At 38.0% G+C, this 26552-nt stretch overlaps 1 protein-coding gene across 1 annotated transcript; it reads right to left on the reverse strand.

Annotated features, from left to right (window-relative positions):
* LOC111052717 (GATOR complex protein MIOS-B) lies at nucleotides 1-26252 on the reverse strand. Its single transcript, XM_039439896.1, has 8 exons — nucleotides 24648-26252; nucleotides 15935-16042; nucleotides 14542-14750; nucleotides 11743-11817; nucleotides 10635-10765; nucleotides 7498-7781; nucleotides 3265-3511; nucleotides 1-301 (listed from the first exon to the last, which is right to left on the reverse strand). Exons 1-8 carry the CDS (start codon nucleotides 25964-25966, stop codon nucleotides 17-19), a joined length of 2658 nt encoding a protein of 885 aa, XP_039295830.1. The 5' UTR covers nucleotides 25967-26252; the 3' UTR covers nucleotides 1-16.
* Nucleotides 26253-26552: the final 300 nt, after the last annotated feature.

A 26552-nucleotide genomic window follows, 5' to 3' on the forward strand; every position in this document is an offset into this window, starting at 1 on the left:
CAAACAGTTTGAGCGATCATACGAAGTTCAGACACCAAGTGAACCATGAAGCAAACTCGGACAGTTTGAGTGGTGTGGTGGGCGTGGCCAGCGCAGTGGCGGGAGGGGAAGTGGGTGTGGTCCGCAACGAGGTGGTGGGGGTGAAAGGGGCGGAGCCTACTCCTCCCCCGCCACGCATCGAGGTGGTGGGGGTGAATGGGGCGGAGCCTCCTCCTCCTCCACCCAGTGATGGCGTGCCCATGTTGACTAGGCAGATGGCACAGCGAGGCTGGGGTTTACGGCAGTTGGGGCAGGACGAGATCTGTACACAAAACAGAAAAACAGGTTAGAATAAGGGCCAAGCCACACGAGGCAGGTTTTCAGTTGGCATAACAGGACAGGAATCTCTCCAAATAGCTGATTAGGTTGGCGTATCGAGTGAGCTTCCTATCCAGCCAATCAGAGAACTTCCTGTCCCGTCATGCTGATTCAAAAAACACCTCGTTTGGCTTGACCCTTAGAAAAATGACTGAAGTGAGATTCACATTGTGTACGTTCTGTGTACAGTAAATTGTTCCAGTTCCAATCATGAATTGTTCCATCACGTGACTAGTGCAAAATGTTCCCATGGAACGCCATTTCAAAATCGTTGGTTCAAGCTTTTGGCGCGCACTTACAAAGTTGGTTTACACCAAAATGTGTCGTTTTCTAGCTGCGTGAATGAAGACAGGCTGTTTTACAAACTTACCGTCTATAAAAGTGTGCATTTCTTTCATTCCATTACTCTCAAATTTTCTATAGAGAAAAATTCATTTTATGAATGGTTATCAAACATCATTTTGTTGGTTATGTATTCTATGGCTATGCTATGGTAAACAAACACTATCAGCCCATGCGTAGAGAAGCAAGCAGACTACAATTCAATAGACCAATGAGAGCTTAGATAGTTGGAACGGTAACAAGCCGGACAATTTACCAGGCTTTGACTGTGGGGCAGAACTTGGAACTGGAACTGGTTTCTGGTACAGAATCTGTCAAAATTCTTCCCATGGGATGCGGAACTTTTTACCTGGTAAATTGTGAATCGGACAATTTACCACATTCTATGTACACAGAACGGGCCCATTATAGAAGTCTTTGATAGGACGGCAATCTGAGTAGATCTTTGCCCACACCTTCATCTACCAGAAATCCCAGTGTCGCTCTGGGCCGGCAAGACTCAGTCGGCGTCTGGGGTGGGCCGCAGCAGGGGACGGGGTGCTTGTTGTGGTGTCCGTCAACCACCCTCGTTCGAGTCGACCACCCTCGAGGGAGGCTGTTTCCTGCGGTCAGGATTGAGGTCTTCGGGTCGAGAAAGGCGTTCCCAATCCTTAAACGAGGTCCTCTTGCTGTTCCTAATCCTCTTCGGAATATTCCCGGGTCCTGTTAGGTTTTAGCCCAAAACCCAACCTGTTGCCACTGGTCGAATCAGGCAGGCAGAAGTCGTCGTACGGGACTCGCCTTCTCGCGAGTGTTGTATCTTGAAGCCCCACGCGTCTTCCTTTAACTCCAGTTCAGGGAAGGCGCAGTTCGAAGTTGTTGAAGGAGTAAGAGGATATTCTGGTCACGAGCTGCACTCACTGTCTGGCCGCGTCCTGCTTCCTTCAATAGTTCTAGACCGACTGACTAAAACGGCTCTCTCTTCTACTCGGCGAGCCTCCCTTGGCAGCCGAGTGGGAGAAAATAAGGGTGCGCGGCTTAGCTGAGCAGTAGCCCAGTGCCTGAGCCAATACTTGCACATCGAGATCTTATAAAAATATTACCGAGCGTCGATAAAACTAGCTCTAAAATCAATTTCCCTCATTAGTCACGAAATACATCGTGACAGCATAGATACCATTTTTTATCCTAACCTTCAACTTCAACAGTAGTTCTATAGAAGCCAAAACTCATGATTCAAGTTATCATGATATCCGATCTAATATCATTTGTAAATTCTTGTTAATAATGACTTTTGCAGCAATAGATAAGTTGACAAAGGAATTTGGAGGGAATGTTCGGAACTCAATTTTCGACTTTGCAGCTTTGTTTTGACCAGTTAAGAGGAGAACATATGAAAAGTCCCCATCCCTTCACATTGTGCTAAAGGAATTAGGGTTGTTTAAAAGTTGCATTTTTTCATTTGTTGCTTACACGCTTCTATCTTGTGAATGGACTAACCATTCGAAAATGAAGCTTGATAAATTTCCTACAAGTTTTGTGTGAAAGAGTTTTGCGATATCATCATTAGTGTTCGCGATATATTATGCTCTTGAAAGTGTGAGAACTTGAAAAACACAGGTTTTCAAACAACGTTTTTCAGTTTCGAGGCTTATAACTCTCCAACAAAGCATCGAAAAAATAAATACTGAACGTAGAATTAAAGAGCATCTAGACTATTTATTGATTATCTAATATTTATTTTTTATAATATTTCTTATGAATTTTATAAATTAAAATAAATATTGTATATAAATAACTTAAACCCCGTTTATCATGCCATAGTTCAATCAGTTTTACAATATGGATTGGTGATATGGGGTGCTGCATATAATGTACACATGGAAAATCTATTCATCATTTAGAAAAATACAATAAAAACTATCTTGAATAAACCAAGGTTATGCCCAACAAATCTAATTTTCCTGGAGTTTGATGTTTTTACCGTGAGACAACTATATGTCAAAGTCTTAATAAAATACTTGGTTAAAAATAGAAATATCTTCCCAAAGCTGATCAAGAACACTTATCATTTCAGACTGGGTGTAACAGAGAAATTTCAAGTTTATCATACTAAACTTTTATTGATCAGAAGACAGCTAATTTACACAAGCAGTAAACTGATCAATGACTTTTGACTTAGATTTCAAAATTAGTAAAAAGAGCGTCAATGAGTGGATTGAGAGGGAATATTCCTTTACCTTAAATATAGCAATTCAATTTTAATTATTTTATTTTCATTTTATAATCTTATATTAGGAGTAGGCACGGAATTATTTCTTTTCTCTGCACAATATTAGTTTGATTTTTTATGATTCTGCTGTTCTAAAGTTTCTATTGTATTGGTTTTTAACCTAAATTTTCTGCATTGTTTCGAAATATCAAGTTTTAATGTTTTTCAAATATGTGTATGAGTATTCAAATATTTATTCCTATGACTTTTCTTGGCAGAAAGATCGTTTCGGATGACAGGGTGTAGTAGCATTACAGTAGGAGGAAACATAAGCAATGAATTAGAAAATTGTTTGCGAGTTTTGATTACGGTACCTTGAGCCGATTAGCCGTGGTGCCAATGCGCGCCGCATACCCCCCTGGCTGGCCACCGCCGCCCCTCACCCGCCCCAGGCCCATACCTCCACCCTGCTGCATGTTGGCTGCTATGCTCTTAGCGCAGAAGTTGCACGCCACAAACACCTGTTGCGAGGGGCGCGCCACCACCTGGCGGGCGCAAAGCAGCGCATCCAAGTGCGCCCGCTCTGTCCACATGCGCCACGTATCCAACAGGGTGCGGTAACTGCAATCATTGCGCAAACATAATTGACCGAGCGAAGTGAGGTCTAAGATTCAAGTCGACGGTTTGGCATTTCTCTTAATGTTTAAATGTTTATATTTTGCGCATTTACGGCGAAACGCGGTAATGGATTTTCATAAAATTTTACAGGTATGTTCCTTTTTAAATTGCGCGTCGACGTATATACAAGGTTTATGGAAATTTTGCATTTCAAGGATAATATAAAAGGAAAAATGAGCCTCCTTCATACGCCAATATTACCGAAAAAATCTGGTGTGGCGCATTCACATAACTTTCCTTGCCATTATGAAAATTGATCACCTGACGCTAGTGTTCACGCGCATCTCAAGTCTACTATTCAAAGATCTCAGCCAGCTGGTGACAGGACCATAACGCTGGAGACACACGAGGTCTGCTATCTCTTCATAGTGAATGATTTAATAGAATCAACAGTTGCCAACCGTTTGCAATTGAATAATTATATTTTTTCGAATTTCGAGCTTATTTTCAATTTTAGGTGAAAATTTTACTGAACATGAATTGTAGATATTTTCATGCTGAATCTTTTCCACTTGAAATTTTTTGTTTAAATTGTATCTGAAGCCTGATAATTGAGAAACTAAAATCAAACTTTCCATAGATGGGTGGATTTTTACAGATATGGGACTTGTGGCAGTTGATAGAGCTTATCAATGACTATAAAGGTATAAATTTGATCAAAATCGTTGGAGCCGTTTTCGAAAGAATCGCGTAAAACCCTGTTTTTAACATTTTCTCCATTTTAGCCGCCATCTTGAATTGCATTTGATCGAAATTGTTCTTGTCGGATCCTTAAATTGTGAGGACCTTAAGCTCCAAATTTCAAGTCATTCCGTTAATTGGGAGTACACATATCGTGTACACAGACGCACATACACTCATATATACAAACAATACACACACACACACACACACACACACACACACACACACACACACACACACACACACACACACATACAAATTTAGAAATTGGGGTACCTTATTTTTTCGGAAAGCAATACTTTCCTATGGTAATAGGGCAAGGAAAGTAAAAATCAGACTATAGAATTATTCATCAAAAATCATAATATTATGATTATAGTGGACTATAATACTACCAGGACCTCCTAAATACCAGGTATTTAGAGGGTCCTGAAACGATCCGTTCAAAAACATCGAACATCTTGGAAATGTATCTTTCCATCAACGTTGTAGACAGTTGCAGCCAGACCTGATAACAGTGCTCACACTCACATTCCGGGACGACACGTAACGGTACGATAGGACAGAAAGCTCTATGTTTCTTTAGGATTTTTTCTAATCGTTTTAAATTGATAAATTATTTATTAATTTTTGAGAAAACATAACAACAGGTCAATGTAACTTACTGAGCGCGAGGTCTACTGTTCACAGAACTACTAGTATAATTGGATGCATGAGTGAGTATTCAAATTATTTATTTGCATTTTCATTCGTTTACAATATTAATTAAAATATGCAAAGGATTTCTGCATTGTCAGCATACACATTTCAACATATATTCAATTATAGAAATCACAAATTCAAGAAATACACGATAAAACACTAAATAAATTGAGTAACTATTATGAGGCTATAAGTTTTTGAATCCAATCAATTTGGATCCAACTTAGTACCTTGTGTCTTAGATAGGTTGGATCCGAGTAAATAAATGTTCTTAATTATGTTGAACAAGACAAAGAAGAAGAAGAAGAAGCAGCAATGAAACAAGGATAAACAATAACAATATGAAGAATAGAGTTCATCAGAAGAGCACATTATGGAGGAGGAGGAGAAGGAGGAGGTGAAGTAGGAGGAGAAGAGTGTGAAGGAGGAGGAGAAGGATGTGAAGGAGGAGAAGAAGGAGGAGGAGGAGGATGTGAAGGAGTGGAAGGAGGTGGAGCAGGAGGAGGAGAAGGAGGTGGAGGAGGAGAAAAAGAAGGAGGACTATGGTGATGCAGAGGAGAAGGAGAAGGTGAAGAGGAAGAAGAAGAAGAAGCCAGGTTGCACAAATGACTATTAAATTTTAATCAAAATGAAATGTCACAAGAACAAATCAGAGACAGCTGCTGTTCTGGAAAGAAAACTTCTCTGATCGGTTTTCGTGGCATTTACTCACGGTTAAAATTTGTCAGTCTTTTGTGATACCGAGCCATAATGTGATAAATAATAGAAGATCTATTGCAATAAGCACAGATATTGGTACCAACCTTGATATCAATCCCTGAACCACATCAATACAATACAAATTAATAAATTTTATTTCCATTAATTATACAAATAAACAATCTAATCAATAAAATGTAGATAATATTCAAAAATACAATATATAAAATTTACTAAAAATATAAATAAATTTCATTTTTTCGGAAATTAACCTATAGGTGTAGTAGTAATACAATTAAATTTAGAGTGGGGGTGCAAATACATTGGGTAAGTGAGCTCACATATTGTTTGAAATTATGTTTTCTATATTATGTCTTCCAGTTGTTGTGATCCAGTTTTCAACGGCGCATTCTAATTTTCTTGATTTTTCTATTATCTTGATGTGTACAGGAAGTAAATTGTGGAGTTTTGGTGCTAGGTGGTTGAAGTGTCGTTGGTATGTTGCCTTCCTAGCCACGTTCGTGATAAGTAGGCCTCTCATTAGAAGACATCATTATCGATGACGTCAGATCAGTCTCCTCAAAATAAGATTTCTCTGATTGATTCTCGTGGCTTTTAATCACGGTGAAAATTCAAAAGGCTCAAGGCAATCAAGCCTTGATTTGATAAATAATAGAAGATCTATTGGTGAAATTCTTGTGGCGGTTGCACAAAAGCCGGTTAAATGTTGATCGTGATTAATTCCACGAGAACCAATAAGAGAAGTCGTCTTTTCAAAAACGCCTTCTCTGACACTTGTGAAATTAATCACGGTTGAAATTTAACCGGCTTTTGTGCAACCGGGCCTTATTGAAATAAGCACAGATAAGAGTCGATAGTACTCTTTCCCGAAGAAGTATCGTATTTAAGAAATAAAATTTACAATAGAGCCCTCCGGGAATGGCTAATAAAAACCCAAAGTTAAAGTCTTACATGGGATAAAGGAGCATTTTTCAGTTCAATTAATGATTTAGTTTAATTCAGTTTTGTTTATAATAGTACCATAGAGAAACAATAGCGTAAGTAGATATCCCATGGTATGGGGCGTTTATGTCGCAGCTTTTACTGTTATCTCAAGCCGATTACTGTCGATTTTTACTGTTTTGACCGGGTAAGAGTGTATGAACGGCACAATATGAGAGACTACCAGCGTCATAAAGCTTCTCAGGAAAGAACTAAGTGTACTATCAGCTTGAGATAACAGTAAAAATTGCGACATAAACGCCCTATCCCATGGGATATCTACTTACGCTATTGTTTCTCTACGATAGTACCTACTACATTTCTAAATATTATAGGTTTAGTAATATTTTCTTTTAATTGTCTTTTCGTAGATCGTATGTGTGTATAAAGTTTAATTAGTGTATAAAAGAGGAATAAGTGAATAATAAATCAAGTTAATTATTATTATCAAACGAAAATCCTAATTCACCCCGAAGACTTCTGCTACTGCAAATATTGACAATAGGGTAAACAGTCAGATGGAAATTCGATGAGCGCTACTATTCCATCTAGCTGTTTACCCTGTTGTCAATATTTGCAGTAGCAGAAGTCTTCGAGGTGAATTACAGCATTTAATTTGGATTTTCGTTTAATAATAATTATCAATTAATTAGCATTTGAATAATTGCAATATCTCAGTAATTTCCATCTGCAGAATATTAAGTTATGTCAAGACTCCACGTCGGCGTGCAAGTTTTCTTTGACCGACATGTAGCACAATTATGTTATTTGAAAAGTTTATTATTGTACCATGTATTTTTTGTGCAATAAACGATATGATATGATTTGATATTGGAGCCAACCTTGATATCCATCCTTGCACGACATCATTATCGATGACGTCAGCGGTGTAGGCACGCGCGGCCAACAGACTGACACTCTGCACGTCACCCGTCGCGTCCAGGTAGCACTGCAGCACGGTCACACTGTCTGATGTCGTGCCGGTGCCGGTCAGCAGTAGACCGCAGAGGTCGGCTGCAGCGGTCAACCGGCTGCCCAGTTCGGTGAGGTAGTCGGCCAATCGACGGTTGGAGAGGAAGGTGCAAGCGAACGCCACCTGGTCCTCTACTGCCATGCCGTGCTCGTTCTACACAAAAACACATCCTTACAATAGAATAGGTTTTATTGATTAAAATAGTTATTTGTGCAACTAGTGTGCAAAGTGACAGTTTGCTGCACCGAAAGAAACGTTTACGCCCTAGCCGTAGGCGAGGGCGGAATGGTTTGTTGAGTGGAGCAGAGGAACTTTGCGCACGTATTTCACATTATGTTTTTCCTACAGTTACCATTGAATATGAAAAGTGGGTAATTATGGGTGAAATTGCCTGAAATGCATCAAATGTATATCTGTGTAATTTTATTATTAATTAATAAAATAGAATGTAGTATGTGTGTTTGAATGGCGGGGGGGGGGGGCGGCTGTGTGCTGAATGAGGTAGCTATCGCTGTGGCTATCCCCCCCTCACATCCACTGCCTCAATATTATGACAAACGTGCTAGACCCACAGTCACAGTTACCAACTTAATTTTGATTTTGCTGCACTGGTGCTCCATATAACCTACTAACTATTTTGCGTTGTCATGTTGCAAATCTGGAGTGCGGAAAAAATTTTCCCGCACTAGAGCGGAAAAGTGATTCTTTGCGTTCTGTAATCAGTGCAGCAATGGCCACTTTTCAACGTAACTGTAGGAAAAATATATAACCTATACATGGAGGATACATGAACCCTTGTCAAGTAGGTCAGGTACAGAGGAAAGAGATGGACATTATTTACAGTCCGGGTCCTTTGCCAATCGGCGGAGGGCCACAACACTATAATCATAGCCACCTCTAATACATGGCCCCGGCCTACGATATTGCAACGTCGCAGTGTAGGCATACAATCTAATACATGATTGGTAAAAAAGATTTAATAAAATACCAGCTGATTTTTTCACCAATCATGTATTAGATTCTAGGCCTACACTGCGACGTTGCAATATCGTAGGCCGGGGCCTTGTGTTAAAGGGGTCTAAGCTATAATACTACCATAGCCACCTCTAATACAAGGCCCCGGCCTACGATATTGCAACGTCGCAGTGTAGGCATACAATCTAATACATGATTGGTGAAAAAGATTTAATACAATACCAGCTGATTTTTTCACCAATCATGTATTAGATTCTAGACCTACACTGCGACGTTGCAATATCATAGGCCGGGGCCATGTATTAGAGGTGGCTATGATTATAGTGTTGAGCCCTCCGCCGATTGGCAAAGGACCCGGACTGTAAATAATGTCCATCTCTTTCCTCTGTACCTGACCTACTTGACAAGGGTTCATGTATTAGAGGTGGCTATGATACTACCCGTTCAAAAACATGGAACATTTTTGAAAATGTATCTTTCCATAAACAACAGATGCTCTTTTGTATCTTCTCAGAGGCAACGTGTTGCATCCTTGCCCATATGCCGTTTCAAAGTCAGGGAAGCTACGGGACGCGTACTGTACAAAGATGAAATAACGCAGGGACAACATGAAACAATGTCAGACAACATATCACAGTAATCTTCTCCTTCTTCTTCTTCCTCTTCTTCTTCTTCTTCTTCTTCTTCTGCATATTTCCCACAAATTGATCCATTTCCTCTCCAATGATGCAGTACAATCATTAGATTAAACAATTTACAGAGTATGAATATCCTTTACAAGGGCTATTAGTGCCTGTATGTGAAGAAGTCTGGAGCAAATTCATTTTCAAATAAAATATAATGAGGTCCATGTTATAATGGCAAAAATTATTAATAAAATTAACTAGTAACTGTTACTATTAATTATACTGTAAGTATTAACAATAGCTCCAAGTCATCCCAGTATATTTGATATAACATTAATATAGTGGGGTTCACTTTATAATGGAAGTAGAGAAAGATAGGAGAACAGCGTTGCCGATTCTCTACCTTGCCACTGCCTCCTGTAGAGGATAGCTGATACTCGTATATTTGACGTAATATAAACTGTTCATTCTTGTTTAAAATAAACAAAATGATGAAAACATGATTTATAAAATTATATTTTATTCATCAAGATAATACATTTTTCAATTACTGAAAATAAATTTTCATAATTTAGATAGAATTTTTGTTGACTGAGATGAGAATGTTAAGATGGATGTGTGGGGTTACAAGAAGAGATAAAATGCGAAATGAATTGATCAGAGGCACTGTAAAAGTTGGACCACTGGGAAAGAAAATGCAGGAGACAAGGATGAGGTGGTTTGGGCATGTACAGCGACGGGAGGAGGATTATGTTGGACGAAGGGTGCAGGATTTGGTCTTGGATGGTGTGAGAAGACGAGGTAGAACTAGGATGAGGTGGGGAGATAGAATAGCGGCTGACTTCCGGGAGAGTGGTTGGAGGAGAGAGGAAGCATTGGATAGGGCTTTGTGGAGAGGCAGACTAAGAGGAAGGAATGCCGACCCCATTTAAATGGGATAAGGCACAGCCAAAGAAGAAGATAGAATTTTTTGTTGATTAATTATTTTTCTACACTGTTGAAAAACGACCTGCTTTATCAAATGATATACAAGAAAAGACACACCAATGTTAATAAAGTACTGCCTTTCTAACGTGGACCTCACTATAGGACACCAGTCGGGACCCAGCCAGCGGTGTATGGCTGGTGTCTCACTTGAGTGATTGGTGACCAATCTAATAAGTGCCAAATAAAAAAAACTTAAGCCCCTTACTCACTTGGACACCAAGACATGGGACAGTGCTCCAGTCGCAGCTTAGTGTCCTAATGTAATATGTTACTAATAGATTATTACTTATTCCATACAATCCCGCAATCAATTAAATGCTATATGATTGATAATATGATATAGATGAGGTTTGGCGCAACTTTCGAACACTCTATATTACAAGAAAAGTATTAAATGGTTAAAAAGTGAGCTACTGACCAGCACTCCATCATAGGTGTCCGACTCGGCAGTGAGGAAGGCAAACATGGCTCTCAGGTAGGGGTCGGACAGGAGACTGCGGGAGTTGATGCACAGTTCCCGCCACATCGAGTTCTTGTCATCCGAGTAACCTTAAAACATCACCAATACAACACTTTAATTACGAGGGTAAGTCAAAATAATTGGTTATACAGCAGTGTGCTTGCGGTGGGGCATAATACGAGGTCGATTGGAATCCGAGCTGGCAACAGCATGTCGACAATCTCATCAGAAAAATGTCCTCATCACTCAACGTTATAAGAAGAATGAGAAAAACGAAATTTTATATAGGCTATTTATTTTGGAAATAAATTAATAAATTATGAGTCTATATCGGGACAAAACAGTATGTAAATGTGAGAGTACATGGAAGGAGAAAAGTGGGACGTCCAAGGTATTCGTAAGAGGATCGGATTGAGGAGGTTGGAGAGGAAAGACTGTTCCAGAGAAGGAGAGAATGGGGACGGATAGTGAATTATGGGAGAACAAGACTTATAGGCTACTCCAACACTCAAATTACACACTGATGAAATAGAGAAGAGAAGATAAGTCTACATAGAGGCTGTACTGTATTAGAGTTCATTATTAATAGAATTATTCTTTATATATGAATTCATTATTAATAGAATTACAAAATCCATAATGAATCTTATACTGGATTGGATTAGGATAAATGTTTATTATCTATATCTATAATTATCTATATCCATTATGTAGTGTTTCATTCTTGTGTTATAAATTTAAAAAATATTTGTCATGGCTTCCTTGAATTGGTCTTTCTGAGTTTGTCATTTGCTTGTGATTTTGTTACTTTGTCTTATCGTTTGTAAGTATTGAGATGTGACCTGGTTTCCATAATTTTATTTATTCTAGTGATTTGAATAAGCTCTTTTTCTTTCTATTGACATGTTTGCTGTACCTAGTTGTTCGAACTCACTGCCGGCGCACAAGTTTTCTTTGCCGGTAGTGCCATTTTGTAAGTTGGAATATTTATTTTATCAATCTGTATTATTTTATGGCAAATAAATGAATTTGAATTGAGAGGAAGAATAAGGATAAAAGCACCTACCTGACAAAGCCATAGCAACAATGTTGAGATGTGACGCATGCGCACTGTTGCCAATTTCCTCAGCTTTCCGCGCACCTTCAAAAATAAAAATCAATCGTTATTAGAATATTTCAAACATAGTTTAACTTCAAACACGTTGCACCCTTAATGCAGTTTCATAATTATGACGAACAAGTAAAGCAAAACACTAGCTTCACCGCTCCAATATGTTTAGCACATTTTAATACTGTACAGGCATTTTTTCAACACTCTAAGGCCCGGTTGCACAAAATCAGAGAAGGCGGTTTTGAAAATACGGCTTACTTTACTATACTTTTCTTGTTTGTCACAATTATTAAACTGGATGTAGGAACAGCAGTGAATGTTTGATAAGAGAGGCTGAGAGATGTCTTGCTAAATTAGATTCGTGGTTTGTTCAGAATAGTCTAAGTTTGAACTACAAAACAACTAAAGTGATTCCCTTTAGTAGAGAGTATAAAAGTTTTGGAATAAACTTGAATACTGAGAGTAGAGTTGAAACTTCTGATTCCACGACATTCTTGGGTCTGATGGTGGAGAGTGATTCGAAATGGAAGCTACATATTTCTCATGTCACTAGTAAGTTGAATAGAGCCTTGTTTGCATTAAGAGTAATGGCTAGAGTAGGGAGTGAAAAAACTGTTCTTTTGGTATATCACGCTTATTTTCTGTCAGTTATGAGATATGGAGTAATTTTTTGGGAAAAAAGTATAGAGAATAATGAAATATTCATACAGCAGAGGAAAGCCATTAGGATAATTTATAAGATACAAGGCGTTCTTGCAGACCTTATTTTAAAGAAAAGAGATTGCTGACGGCTCCTGCTATTTATATATTAGATTAAGCAATCTTCGTTTTTAAACATAGACGAATGTATGAGGAGAACCAGGTGAGTCATCCCCATAATACAAGATTTAGAGGTTTTGTTTACCCACACCACAGACTTAGCTTGCTGGAGAGTGGCCCGTTTTATATGGGTATGAAATATTTAATTTAATCCAATCTCACATGAGAGAAATTGATGGCTTGAAGGAGTTCATAAAACACTCAGGGAATTCCTTATTGTATTGTGTCTGTAAAGGTTAGCAGACTTCCTTGTTGAATAATGTTTGATTGATTATGTTATGTGGGATCTGTTGTGTTGAAATATGAGGGATGGTAGATATTAATTATAAGTATTCACTTATTATAAGTGAATAAGTGAATAAGTATTCACTTACAGTATTTATAATTCACTTATTAATTATAAGTATAAACTTATACTAGATTCTTATATTAGATTAGAATACAAAAAAAGGCAATAAGAACAATTTTTCAAATGAATGTAATTGAGCACTGCAGGCCTCTGTTTCTGGAAAACAAAATTTTTACAGTAATATCTATATACATCTTGGAAACTATAATACTAGCAAAAAACTCAAATCCATCTTTAAGAGGCAATCAACATAGCTGCAACACAAGAAATAAGACCAATATGAATATCACTCGGCACCGACTAGATAAATTTCGAAGATCTCCAATTTGCACAGGATCACGATTCTTCAACCTTCTCCCGCTACATCTCAAAACTATTGAGAGCAAAAAATTATTTGTCTCAGAATTAAAAAAATACTTGATTGTAAGGCCATATTATGCAGTTTCTGAATACACAGAGGAACATACTTTCCAGCACTTGCGAAAATAAACTATTAAGATTTGACAATTAGATTATTTATATTAAAAATAAATAAATATTTTTTTTTTATTTATATCAAATTTTGATATTGAGATTAATAATAAAACTTGACAATTCCCCGGTCAATGACTGTGGCGAAGAACTGAAACTGAACTGAACTGAACTGTATACTAGATTCTCTGAATGGTCCTCGTGGAATTAATCACTATTAAAATTTAACCGGCTTTTGTGCAACCGGCACTAAAGACACCTTTCATGATATCCCGCGGCGGTAGCGAAGTTAAAAAACTCGCTTTCCATGTTATTAAATTGAGCAGGCCACACCTAGCTCGCTCCCGCAGAGGGAGTACCTCGGCGGTAGTTTCACTTGGCCGTGCCAGGCGAACTTTTGAAACGTCTGCTAGTGGTACTACCGCCGAGGTAGCGAGCTCGGTCTGGCCTGCACAATTGAATAACATGGAAAGCGAGTTTTAAAAGTTCGCCTTCGGTAGCGCATGCGCAGGATACCGAGACTCACACGTCTAGAGAACCACACTCATCAAAACAAAAACAAAACCAAACTAACGCTAGCGGACGTTTTATGGTGTGGCCTGAACTACCACTGCGGGAGCGTTGTAGTTTTTCCATTTACATATTTGTTTTATTATCTTTCACACTTGTTTTCTTGGTTCTTATTTTGTACTCAAAGTAAATTTTATTATCATGGCGATTATGTTGCTTAAGCCGCCATTTTGTCACACCGTTGAGGGGGAGGAGACTGTCTAGCTAGGCCAATGGCAGGCGTTCATGCCCTTGACCAATAGCAGTACTCGCCTACTAGTATAAATTCTGCTGCTCTTGTATTTAGTTTTAGTTTATCAGAGATTGACAATGGTGTAATAACCGAAACCGGTCTTTCTAATTATCAATAAATCAGTGGTTTTTTGACAATTTCTTAGTCTTTTTTCATTCAATATGAATAATTACCACAATATCAACTTCTCAACTACACAAAAAGTATTATGTGGTTCATTTTCAGTTCAAGCCACCAGCTGATTAAATTCAGTTCAAGCTTAGACTGTGCAAACGGTCCTTGAATAGATTGATTAACGCAGAGAGAAAAATACCTTGTTTGAGGATTTCTATGGCCTTGCGCAAACGCAAACTGAATACAGCCATGGCGGCAGCGCGCGCATGCTCCTTGAGTCCACCCTCTGGGTCGCACCCTAGGCGCTCGAGGCCCCACGACCCCGACGACCCCCCGTCCAGGGCACCCTTGGCGGCAACCGCCAACTTCCAGCCGCACAACAGCAGCGCTTTGTCACGGTCCTCGCTCCTGCCAAAACAAACAAAATCAAATTTAGATGAATAAACTAAATTGAATAAAAAGAAATGAAATAAATATAATGGAATTGAATGAAAAAGACTAAGAAATTGTCAAAAACCACAGATTTATTGATACTTAGAAAGACCGGTTTCGGTTATTACACCATTGTCAATCTCTGATAAACTCTATCAGATACTTAGAAAGACCGGTTTCGGTTATTACACCATTGTCAATCTCTGATAAACTCTATCAGAGTAATAACCGAAACCGGTCTTTCTAAGTATAAATCTTTGGTTTTTGACAATTCCTTAGTCTTTTTCATTCAATATGAATAATTACCACAATATCAACTCCTCAACTACACAATAAGTAAATATAATGGATTGAAAAAATAGAAATACAAAATGAATTCAATATGTTTTATTCAGTTAGAAACTTGATAATGACCGAGGCTATTTGTGTCTTGAAACCAGGACACTATCAAATAGAAAACAAAACTAAATTATTCGTACATTTTTAACCAACAAAATATTTGTTCAATGATGTCAATTATTAATAAGTGGAAAAATAAAGGGTGTAATCACATTGAATGTGCAAGTGCACGCTGAATCATGCATGAGCCGAAAAAAATCTGGAAAGTGAAACACGTTGTAACTTGCTTGTAGCTGTTCACACTGAACGCTTGCACTTGCGTTCAGTGTGAGTGTTACAATTGCTTTTTCCAGATTTTGTTTCTCATCTGCAAGCTTGGTGATGCATATCAAGCGTGCACTCGCACCTACACGCACCCAATGTGATCGCACAAGGCCTTATTTATTCAATGCAATTCATTTATTTACACAAGCACAAAATCGAATCATTGAGAACTAACAGTATATACCCAAAACTGGTTATCTTCCTAATTTTGATATAATAAACCCTTATCAAAACCGTTGTTGGCAAACCACACTTTAGGAAGAAACAAACTTTAAAAAAGTCAAAATGACACATTTTTGAATTACACAATAATTTACTACAAAATAATTTTATTGAAATTCAAATACGAAAATTGACGGAATATTGCAAATAAATATAGAAAAAATACAGGGAGAACTTTTCAAATGATCTAAGGTCATTGTCAAAAATGTGATGTGAAAAATTATTTGAAAGATTTCAATTTTCATTCTTAAAAATAGACTATTTTGAACACTCACCTATATACTCTTATTGTGGAGCTATTATGCTGTAAGTCAGCCCAAGGTAGAGTAAGTAATTCCGACTTATTGATAACTGTATTGTTAGCATCCATTCCCAGCACTGATCTATAATAAATGAGGAAGAAAATATTTTAAAGCAGAAATCAAATGCTGTCAATGTTGTCATACAAATAATAGAAATTCAGGAGATCTATAATAAATGAGGAAGAAAATATTTCAAAGCAGAAATCAAATGCTGTCAATGTTGTCACACAAATAATAAAAATTCATGAAATCAACAAATATTGAATTTGGAGGAATCAAAATTGAAAACGAAGATAAAAGCTTCACCTTACATCTAGGTCTAGGCCCGACAAAAAATGATCTATACTTTTTAATAGTTTCAGCATTAATCTTTACTATATAACTAATTTTACTTAATAACATAATTTAACCTAGCAAAATTGATTAAATATAGCAAATTTAATATAGCAGATTTAATAAAAATGTGATGTTTATAAAACTGAAAATTGATTAATATTGTTCTATGTCTAACAATATGCAACTATTATTATTTTTTAATATTTTTAATTGACAATACTCTACGTTTGAACCAAATTCTTGAGTTAATAAAAAAATTTATTTTATTTATTTATTTAAATAAAAGTAGAAAAATACCAGGAAAAACTTTTCAAATGATTAATGATCATTACCAATATAATTGTTGGAGCCAGCTCTAGTTTTCATTTTTCGTTTTTGAATTGGACGCGCGCTCCTCGTTCAGTTCGTATTTCTTTCACTTGAGTGCGTCGCGCTCACTAGCCGGTCGGCTGTCTTTTTCAGTTCAGTCTCGCTTTGAAATAGCTTGCCTCGAGTCGGGAATTGGTAATTTTCGTCGATCATTCCCAGAAGAAAATCGTTCTTCAAATTATTATTTTTTCGTTAATGTTAAATCGTACACCGTAAACCTACGTTTGGAAGAGTGTTTGCCAAACTCCCTTTAGTTGAAAGTTTTAAACTATTATTTTTCGATTGGAAAGTTCACCGATCTATAGTCTTTAAAGACATTGTAAATATCTCGTCAGAAATATATGTGCAACGTTATATGATGGAAGCCGAATTTACCAACAGTAGATGACAATTAAGCTTGCCTTTTCACCATCCTTGATTCATCTCCTACCTCGGGGACACCTGAATACCTTACCTGGGAGTTGTAAGCTCAATAATATAAATATTACATTAGGTACTCTGCAGATTTTCGGTGAGTTGTTCTTTTATATATTCATTGCATGTACTTGTTTCTGTAGAGATATCACTTGTTTCTTTTCTATTCAATACAGTCCACTTTACATCAAAATTATTGATTACCAATTTAAAATCAATATAAATTTCTTAAAGTTGAACCTTAGAGTTTACATTGGTCCACCAGGCCAGATTTTATTGGCTATTTTTTATTCAAATATTTGGCAAGCACTTATCCAATTTTATTGTAAATCGTTTGTGCATGCTAGGGTTCAAACCTGTTTGTACATTATGAATTGAGCCGATCAAGTTGGTTCACTCTTATCTCTATTGTCCAATCGGAACCGTTACTTTGCAATGCTGATAACGTTATCGCTTAGCTTGCTTCGTCTATTGAGCTTTCTCTGTTCAATTTGTACTAACATTATCATTTTGCTTGCTTGAATCATCAATGAAAATCGTTCATTGTTGCATTCGTAATTTTATTCGAAAATTAGTAAATGAAAATCATTAAGACCTTTCCAATATCCAATCATGAGTGAAAAGAAGTTAAAGCTCAAACGAGCTAAACTTGAGCAATATTTCTATCGTATTCAACGTACTTTCGATTGTCGAAAAAGGCTTTAAAAGAAGAAGCTAGTGCTAAACAATTTCTAATTCTCTATAGTTCCACTCTTAAAACTGTTCAGGATTATGAAGCTGTTGAAATGGAAATACAGGAGCTTGAAATGGAAAAAGACCCGGAATTTGTACCCAAATTTAGTAGTTCACATATGGAAATGTTCGAACATATGGAAGCAATTGCTAGTGAATTGAAAAAACGCAGTCAGGTTGTACCTAGTGTTTCTACCCCGGCTCAACCTGTATTTTCCAATAAGGATTCGTCTAATATTTTACCAAAAATTGAAATTCCTGTGTTCGACGGAGATCAATCAAAATGGGCGGTATTCTACGAAATGTTTAAATGCATGATTCATGACAACAAATCGATTCCAAATCAACAAAAGGTCCAATATCTGGTGTCCAAACTATCTGGAGAAGCGGCTAATATTTCACGTCATCTACCACCTATTGCTAATAATTATGAAATTATTTGGGATGCATTAATTAAGCGGTTCAATGACCCCCGCTAACTCTCAAATGTGTACTTGAAACAAATTTTCGAATTCAATTGTCTAAAATCTGAGTCTCGTGCAGGTTTAGTTTCTATAGTCGATCAGTTCTGTGGTTCAATTACTGCTTTAAAACGCCTACGAGGTGAAGATGTATCTGATGCAATATTTCTGTTCCAAGCGTTGAAAATTTTAGATCCTGTTTCTCGAAAGGCATTTGAAGCTTCAGTTCATACTAAGGATGATCCCACATATACTGATTTTGTTTCATTCATCGAAAGGCAGATTAAATCGTTACCGCATGACGAATCGTCTAAACAATGCAAGCCAGTAGTGAAACCAATACCAAAATCCAAAGTGTTGGTTGTTCAATCGAATTCGCAAGTGACCAAATCACCGGTAAAAATATCAGAATGTCTGAAATGTTCGATGACAAATCATAAATTGATCAATTGTCGTCTTTTTCGTCAGTTATCACCTTGGGACCGTTTTCGTTTTGTTAAGGAGAAGGGTTGCTGTTTGAAATGTTTCTCGCCAGCCCATCGTAGTAAAGATTGTACTTCTTCCAACTGCGAGGAATGTAGTCAGAAGCATAATTCGCTTTTACATTTCGGAAATGCTTCAAATTCGTCATCAAATTCGGATGCGAAAAAGGTAGAAAATAATACTATTACCTGTTGTTCTATCGATTCGAAGTCGGCACCGTATAGTGTTCTACTATCAACTGCTCAAGTCGAGGTACCTGATAAGAGAGGTAGATTGCACAAAATAAGAGTTTTAGTTGATTCAGCTAGTCAAAGTCATTTCATTACTCGTAAACTTTGTCGTAAATTGCAACTATCGATTTCTCCTTTCCAATTAATTGTGAATGGTTTTGGCGGAAATTCGCAATCAGTTTTTGGTCGTACTTTTGTCACGTTTCAATCTCGACTTGATTCTAGTGTTCAATTTTCCATTGAACCATTAGTTGTCGAAAAAATCATGGAACAGCTTCCCACTAGTAAAATTGATAATTCTAAATTATCAAATTTGTTTGGTCTTCGACTTGCTGATGAAAGTTATCACATTCCCAGCGAAATTGATGCTATTATAGGAGCTGAATTAGTGCCCCATATTTTCCGAAATGGTCGTGTGGAAATTGATTCGAATTATTTGATGGCCTTGGAAAGTGTTTTCGGTTATATTTTGATGGGTAGAGCCCCTATTTTAACTCAATCTTCAGAAAATTCAACGTGTTTGATGACTTGTCTAACATCACCGTTGGATAAGTTAGTTCGAAAATTTTGGGAAGTGGAAAGCGTTCCAGATGTAGGAAAACAACTCACTGCTGATGAGTTGGAATGCGAGAAGGATTTTGCATCGTCCGTTCGTCGTGAAAATTCGGGTAGATTCGTTGTCTCATTATCGTTTTCAAAATCCCCTGATTGTCTTGGTGATTCTTATGCTATGTCAGAACGTCGACTCATCAGTTTGGAGAAACGACTGGCACGTGATCCAAACATGCGTTTAGTGTATCACGATGTCCTCTTGGATTATCTCAAACAAGGACACATGGAATTGATAAAAAATCAGAGTGATAAAAGTGGTTATTTTATACCTCATCATGCTGTAATCAAAACTCAGAGTCAATCAACGCCTTTGCGTATTGTCTTTGACGCAGGCGCGAAAACTACTACTGGAGTATCATTGAATGATATACTTCATATCGGCCCCAAGTTGCAAACGGATATTTTCGTTCTGTTAGTCAATTTTCGGTTATTTTCTATCGCTGTAACTGCTGATATAAAGCAGATGTATAGACAGATTCTTGTCGATGAATCGTGTCGCAAATTTCAGCGTTTGTTATGGAGATTTTCGTCCAATGATCCCATACAAATTTTTGAATTAAAAACTGTCGTATTTGGTCTGAGTGAGTCACCGTTTCTAGCTCTCAGAACTGTCCATCAACTTGTTCAAGAAGAAGGTGAAAATTTCCCTGATGCTAAAGCTCGTATTCCGAGTGACATGTTTATGGATGATTTGGTGACAAGTGTGTCTTCTTTAGGTGAAGCAAATCGTCTTTGTAGTCAGGCTAAAGAATTGTTCGAGAGAGGCGGATTCGAACTTACTAAATGGAGTTCCAATTCACCTGAATTGATGAGTGATTTCTCGGAGGATGAAAAATTGGTCTTGTCTAAAGATTTCGAGATGGGAAATTTGTTGGCTGTCCTAGGTTTGAAATGGCAACCTGGTAGTGATTCGTTTTGTTTTTCAGTGAATCCTAATCAGTCTGTTCCTACCAAACGTCACATTTTATCGGTAGTAGCACGCATTTTCGATCCTTTGGGACTCTTGTCACCCCTAACTTTGTTTCTTAAATGTTTAATTAAACAATTATGGAATGCTGGTCTTGATTGGGACGATTCAGTACCTCCCTCTATTGCGCTTCAATGGGAGACATGTCAGAAGGAGTTCCCTTTATTGTCCAATCTCTTCATACCACGTCATTTAGGAGTGATGAATGATTCGAAAATTACTGTCATTGGTTTCTGTGATGCATCGACTTTAGGTTATGGTGGTGTGATCTACATAAAATCTCAAATGGATATGCAACCTGCAACTATCACATTGTTGTGCGCTAAATCAAAAGTCGCGCCATCTAAGACTTTATCCATACCTAGGCTTGAATTATGCGCGGCGCTCTTGCTCGCTGAATTAATACAGGTTGTTGTCTCTGTTTTGAGCCTTCGTTGTCACGTGACTCGCGTTGTTGCATTATCGGATTCAACTGTGGTCTTACATTGGATCAGGGGCTGTCCATCTAGATGGCAATCTTTTGTCGCTAATCGAGTTACGAAAATTCAAGACTGTCCTATCAACGACTGGTTACACGTGGCAGGAAATTCAAACCCAGCTGATCCCATTTCGAGAGGTTTATCCCCTTCTGAAATAATTAATCATGATTTGTGGTGGTCTGGCCCCTCTTGGCTAATGTTAGAAGAGAGTGATTGGCCCGTCAAGGTCGATCTGGAACCTATAGAGTGTCTACCTGAGGTCAAGGTTCACTCAATTGTCACTGTAGTACAGTCGGAAAATTCATCTATTAATTCGATTCATCTTTTAATTGCTCGTTGTTCCAACTACCAACGTCTATTGCGTATCATGGTGTTAATATTGAAAGTACTTCGTCTATTGCCTAAACCTCATGAATTAGATTTCAATTTGGCAGAAAAACATTTGTGTAAAGTCGTACAAAAAATTCATTTTTCGAAAGAATTACTGGAATTGAAAGCTGGGAAAGAATGTACTTCTCATCTTCAACAACTGTCACCCTTTCTTGATCATGATATTATTCGTGTGGGTGGACGTTTACAAAATTCTGAGTTGAATTATGACAGCTGTCATCCGATTATATTACCGAAAAATGATCCATTGGTCACGCTTTTGATTGATTATTTTCATGAAAAGCACTGTCACGCTGGACCTCATTTATTGGCGTCTATTTTGAGACAAAAATATTGGATTTTATCAGCCCGTGTCCTTATAAGGAGTCATGTACGAAAATGTAACAAGTGTTTTCACTATCGTCCCACTCTTACACCGCCGAAAATGGGCAATCTGCCAGCCTGTAGAACTCTGTCGTCTAAACCATTCGTCCAATGTGGAGTTGATTATGGCAGACCCATTCGAATCACCATGGCCAAGCGTCGGAATCCTTTCATATTTAAATCGTACATTTGTCTTTTTGTCTGTATGGCAACTAAAGCCGTTCACATTGAATTAGTTTTGGACTTATCGACCCAAATGTTCTTATCAGCTTTTCGCCGTTTCCTTGCTCGACGAGGTCCTTGTAAGGTCATGTATTCCGATAATGGTACCAACTTCGTCGGCGCCTATGATGAGCTAATAAAATTGTCACAGATGCTGAACTCCAAGGAATATCAAACCCTGCTCCAGAATGAACTTGCTGATCATAGCATTGAGTGGAATTTCATCCCGCCAGGTTCACCTCACTTCGGCGGTCTTTGGGAGGCAAATATAAAATCAGTAAAGTCACACCTGTTTCGAGTTATTGGTAACCAGTTGTTGACTTACGAAGAATTGAACACTGTCTTAGTTCAAATTGAGGCTGTACTTAACTCACGCCCGTTATGTCAAATGAGCGCGGATCCGAGTGAACCCCTCGCCCTCACACCGGCTCATTTTCTCACTTTGACACCTCTTAAGTACCTTCCTATGTTAAATGTGGAAGATCGTCCAATGAATCGATTGGATCGGTTTGAATTAGTCAATCAAATGGTTCAGTCTTTCTGGAGTCGTTGGCGCAAAGAATACTTACATGAATTACAAACCCGTGTGAAATGGTGTAAGGATTCCACCCCTCTCACGGTTGGTACAATCGTCCTAGTGGATCAACCAAATGTCGCACCGTTGAAATGGCCTCTGGGGGTGATTGAGGAAGTATTTCCCGGTGCTGACGGTGTCGTTCGAGTGGCTATGGTGCGGTGCGCCAATGGTCGCTTCAAAAGGCCGGCTACAAAGTTGTATCCATTGCCTACTCAATAATTTTCCTTTGCATTTTTTGTTTTATTCTCGTTTTGTTTTATTTTTATTTCTTTCGTCGTTTGTTCATTGTTTTTTCGTTTCTTTGTTCTCTAGCCTTGTCTGAAAATAGCTTTTCAGCCGGGGGGGGATGTTGGAGCCAGCTCTAGTTTTCATTTTTCGTTTTTGAATTGGACGCGCGCTCCTCGTTCAGTTCGTATTTCTTTCACTTGAGTGCGTCGCGCTCACTAGCCGGTCGGCTGTCTTTTTCAGTTCAGTCTCGCTTTGAAATAGCTTGCCTCGAGTCGGGAATTGGTAATTTTCGTCGATCATTCCCAGAAGAAAATCGTTCTTCAAATTATTATTTTTTCGTTAATGTTAAATCGTACACCGTAAACCTACGTTTGGAAGAGTGTTTGCCAAACTCCCTTTAGTTGAAAGTTTTAAACTATTATTTTTCGATTGGAAAGTTCACCGATCTATAGTCTTTAAAGACATTGTAAATATCTCATCAGAAATATATGTGCAACGTTATATGATGGAAGCCGAATTTACCAACAGTAGATGACAATTAAGCTTGCCTTTTCACCATCCTTGATTCATCTCCTACCTCGGGGACACCTGAATACCTTACCTGGGAGTTGTAAGCTCAATAATATAAATATTACATTAGGTACTCTGCAGATTTTCGGTGAGTTGTTCTTTTATATATTCATTGCATGTACTTGTTTCTGTAGAGATATCACTTGTTTCTTTTCTATTCAATACAGTCCACTTTACATCAAAATTATTGATTACCAATTTAAAATCAATATAAATTTCTTAAAGTTGAACCTTAGAGTTTACAATAATGAACTGAAGAGTTTGGTTTGAAATGAGTTTTTATCCAATATTAATGAAATATCGCACACTTACAAGACGTATAATTATCACACAGCTAAGTGTACCAAGATAACTCTAAAATGAACGAGGGAGCCTTGTGCTATGTTCAAGGACTTCTAAATGCTGTATACGAACTTCTAATTGCTTATTCTCTTAGGTGGCCGATCTAATGAAAATTTGAGATACACTAGGAAAAAAAAGACTCCTTTCCAATTATAGATACTTACATGAATAAATATGTATGAGGCACGTATTACAGGCATGAAAACCAGGCTAAGACACCAGTGAGACACCAGGAATAATGATAACGCTGTCTCATTCCCCATCTCTTGGGGATCCAAACGAGTTGCATGGCATTAGTTCTTATGACACTTATTATACTGGGACACAAGACGAGACCAGATTTTAGTGTCGGCTTGTGTGTCATTCAGGACACCAGCCCAAACTCCGCTGGAACACCAGAATCTGGTGTATCAGAGGCATTAATTCTTACAGCGCTTACTAGATTGGGACACCATTGGTTTCCCAGCTGGTGTTTACTTGAGACACCAACCCAAACACCGATGAAACGCCAAAATCTGGTGTATCTGTTCTTAAAACGCTTAGTAGATTAGGACACCATTGGTTTCCCAGCTGGTGTTCACTCGGGATACCATGGTTTGGTTTATCGGCTGGTGTCCTAATCTAATAAGCGCCATAAGAATGCCCGACGACTCACTCAGACACCAAGAGTGCAAGATGATCTCCACATATCTGGTGGCTTAGCATGGTGTACATTACGAGCCTTAAGACATTAGAACTGTGCCATTCAGATCATTGTAGTTTTTTCATTGATCGACATGTCGACCCACAGTGTGTTAGTAGCTTTTCCTGTATTACAGGATTTGAGATTATTATGATATACGACACTGAATAGCAAAAAAATTGGCAACAGATAGTGAGAGATCGAGAAATGAGAAATTATGGCATCATACCTGACTCCAGGATGCTTGGTGTTGGTGACTTCTAACGTTCCATCATCGACCAAGGATTTACTCAGATGCAACCACTGCCAAATATGACTCAACGACTCATTTTCAGCCAACTCAGAATTCTGCCACAGTTCCCCTTTCAAACCATAACCTTTCATCGCTCTCCGCTTCATCATCACTGATATATCATCCAAATCCTCGTAAACTTTGTGCTTTTCATTCAACAACTTCAAAGTTCGCCGGCCGAAAGTCCAAACCAAATGTGAAGAAGTGGCCCAGTTCAGTGTCATTCGTTCGAAAACACAGTAATCTACTATTGCGCCGTTCAGGGTGATTGCTAGCAAACGATTTTCATCTTTAGGGTGCCAAGAAAATGAGGTGAGCTGAGCCTCGGGACCAGGTTGAACCATACGTTCAAGCACTGACGGCTCTGTATCGTCCACTGACTGTTGAACATCATGAAGATTAATCATTGCTGAGTCACGCTGAATAGAACCTAGCAGATTGAACCTTGTGGGACACCAAAGAATCTTCGTCACAGGTTTCGGTTGATAAAGAGTCAAAACTGGTTTGTCGAAACTTCTCATATCCCAAATCACAATTTGATTTTCAAAATATGAAGCCATTTGATAATCGTTGAAAGGAGCTATAACGACTCCGTACACAGCTTTAGTAGGAGCTGAATTGACAACTTTTGACGCATCTCTAGCATCGATTAGTTTCAAATGTTTGTTGTTCATTCCTATGACTAGAGAACGAGGCTGTGTACGGAGCCATGCTAAAGAGTGAGCAGTATCTGATAAACCTAGCTCAGAACAAGGTCGAGGATATTCGGCAGGGTTTGTGGAGTAATGTCCCGCCCTTGAGGAACCTTTCACAACATCCCATACCATGACAGAATGTTCCATTCGGTACTTATCCAAACCCACCGCGATTAAATTCGTGTCCACGGGATTCCACGAGATAGCATTACATTGCCGAGCGTGTTTGGATGGTATTTCGGAACCAGTCAGACCCATAGTATCGTAAACACTGGGTCCAAAACTTGTGAGGGTGACTTTACCATTGGCTTGACCGATTGCCATCAAGACATCAGGGTCAGGTTTCGGGTAAATATCTACACATTTCACATAGTGATGGTTGGAGTTTGTAGCCAGATGTTGGGCAACACTTTTGTCAGAAATGTCCACAAAATGTGATTTTGAATTCGGGTTCATGTTTTTTCGAAGACATGTGCTGTAAAGGTAGATTTCGGTTCCCCATGTTATGAATTTGTCCGGTAGTCCCGGTACCCATTGAATTTCTAACCTAACCCCACTCATATTTATAATCAACTTACAAATTGTTCACTAACATATTTACACAGGAACTGCCGCTGTTTCTAATCTACCTGTACATGTTTATGAATAAAGATTTCCTCAATTCAATTCAATATTTAAGAAAATGAATACAAAACCTCAATTGTTCATCTAATTTCACACACAAAATTCACCGTTGCAAATTATAAACTCCACTTCTATCCACAAACAATAAAAATGATTTCATATTATGAAATAAATAAATCCTGCTTTGCTTGAAGAACACGCACTACGCACAAATTGACTTGTAATGAAATTGAATTGAAGGTTAGAATTTTCTTAGAAATCGAATGACAAAACATCGATATATATTTAACATTGATATTTGAGACCCGATATATTTGTATCGATTTTCGTTCTATTTATAGATATTTTTGTGCCGATCTATCGAATACCGGTAAATTTGAATTTAAAGTTTTTCCATTACCGTACATTGTTCCAAGGTCTACCCATTACCCATGGCACAAGACAAAATATTACATTTTTGCCATAAGCCAGATCATGAAAAACTAACACACAGTAATTAATAAAATCGTTGTCGGAATAGAAC

Source organism: Nilaparvata lugens, chromosome 13, assembly GCF_014356525.2.
Source record: "Nilaparvata lugens isolate BPH chromosome 13, ASM1435652v1, whole genome shotgun sequence".
NCBI lineage: Eukaryota > Metazoa > Arthropoda > Insecta > Hemiptera > Delphacidae > Nilaparvata > Nilaparvata lugens.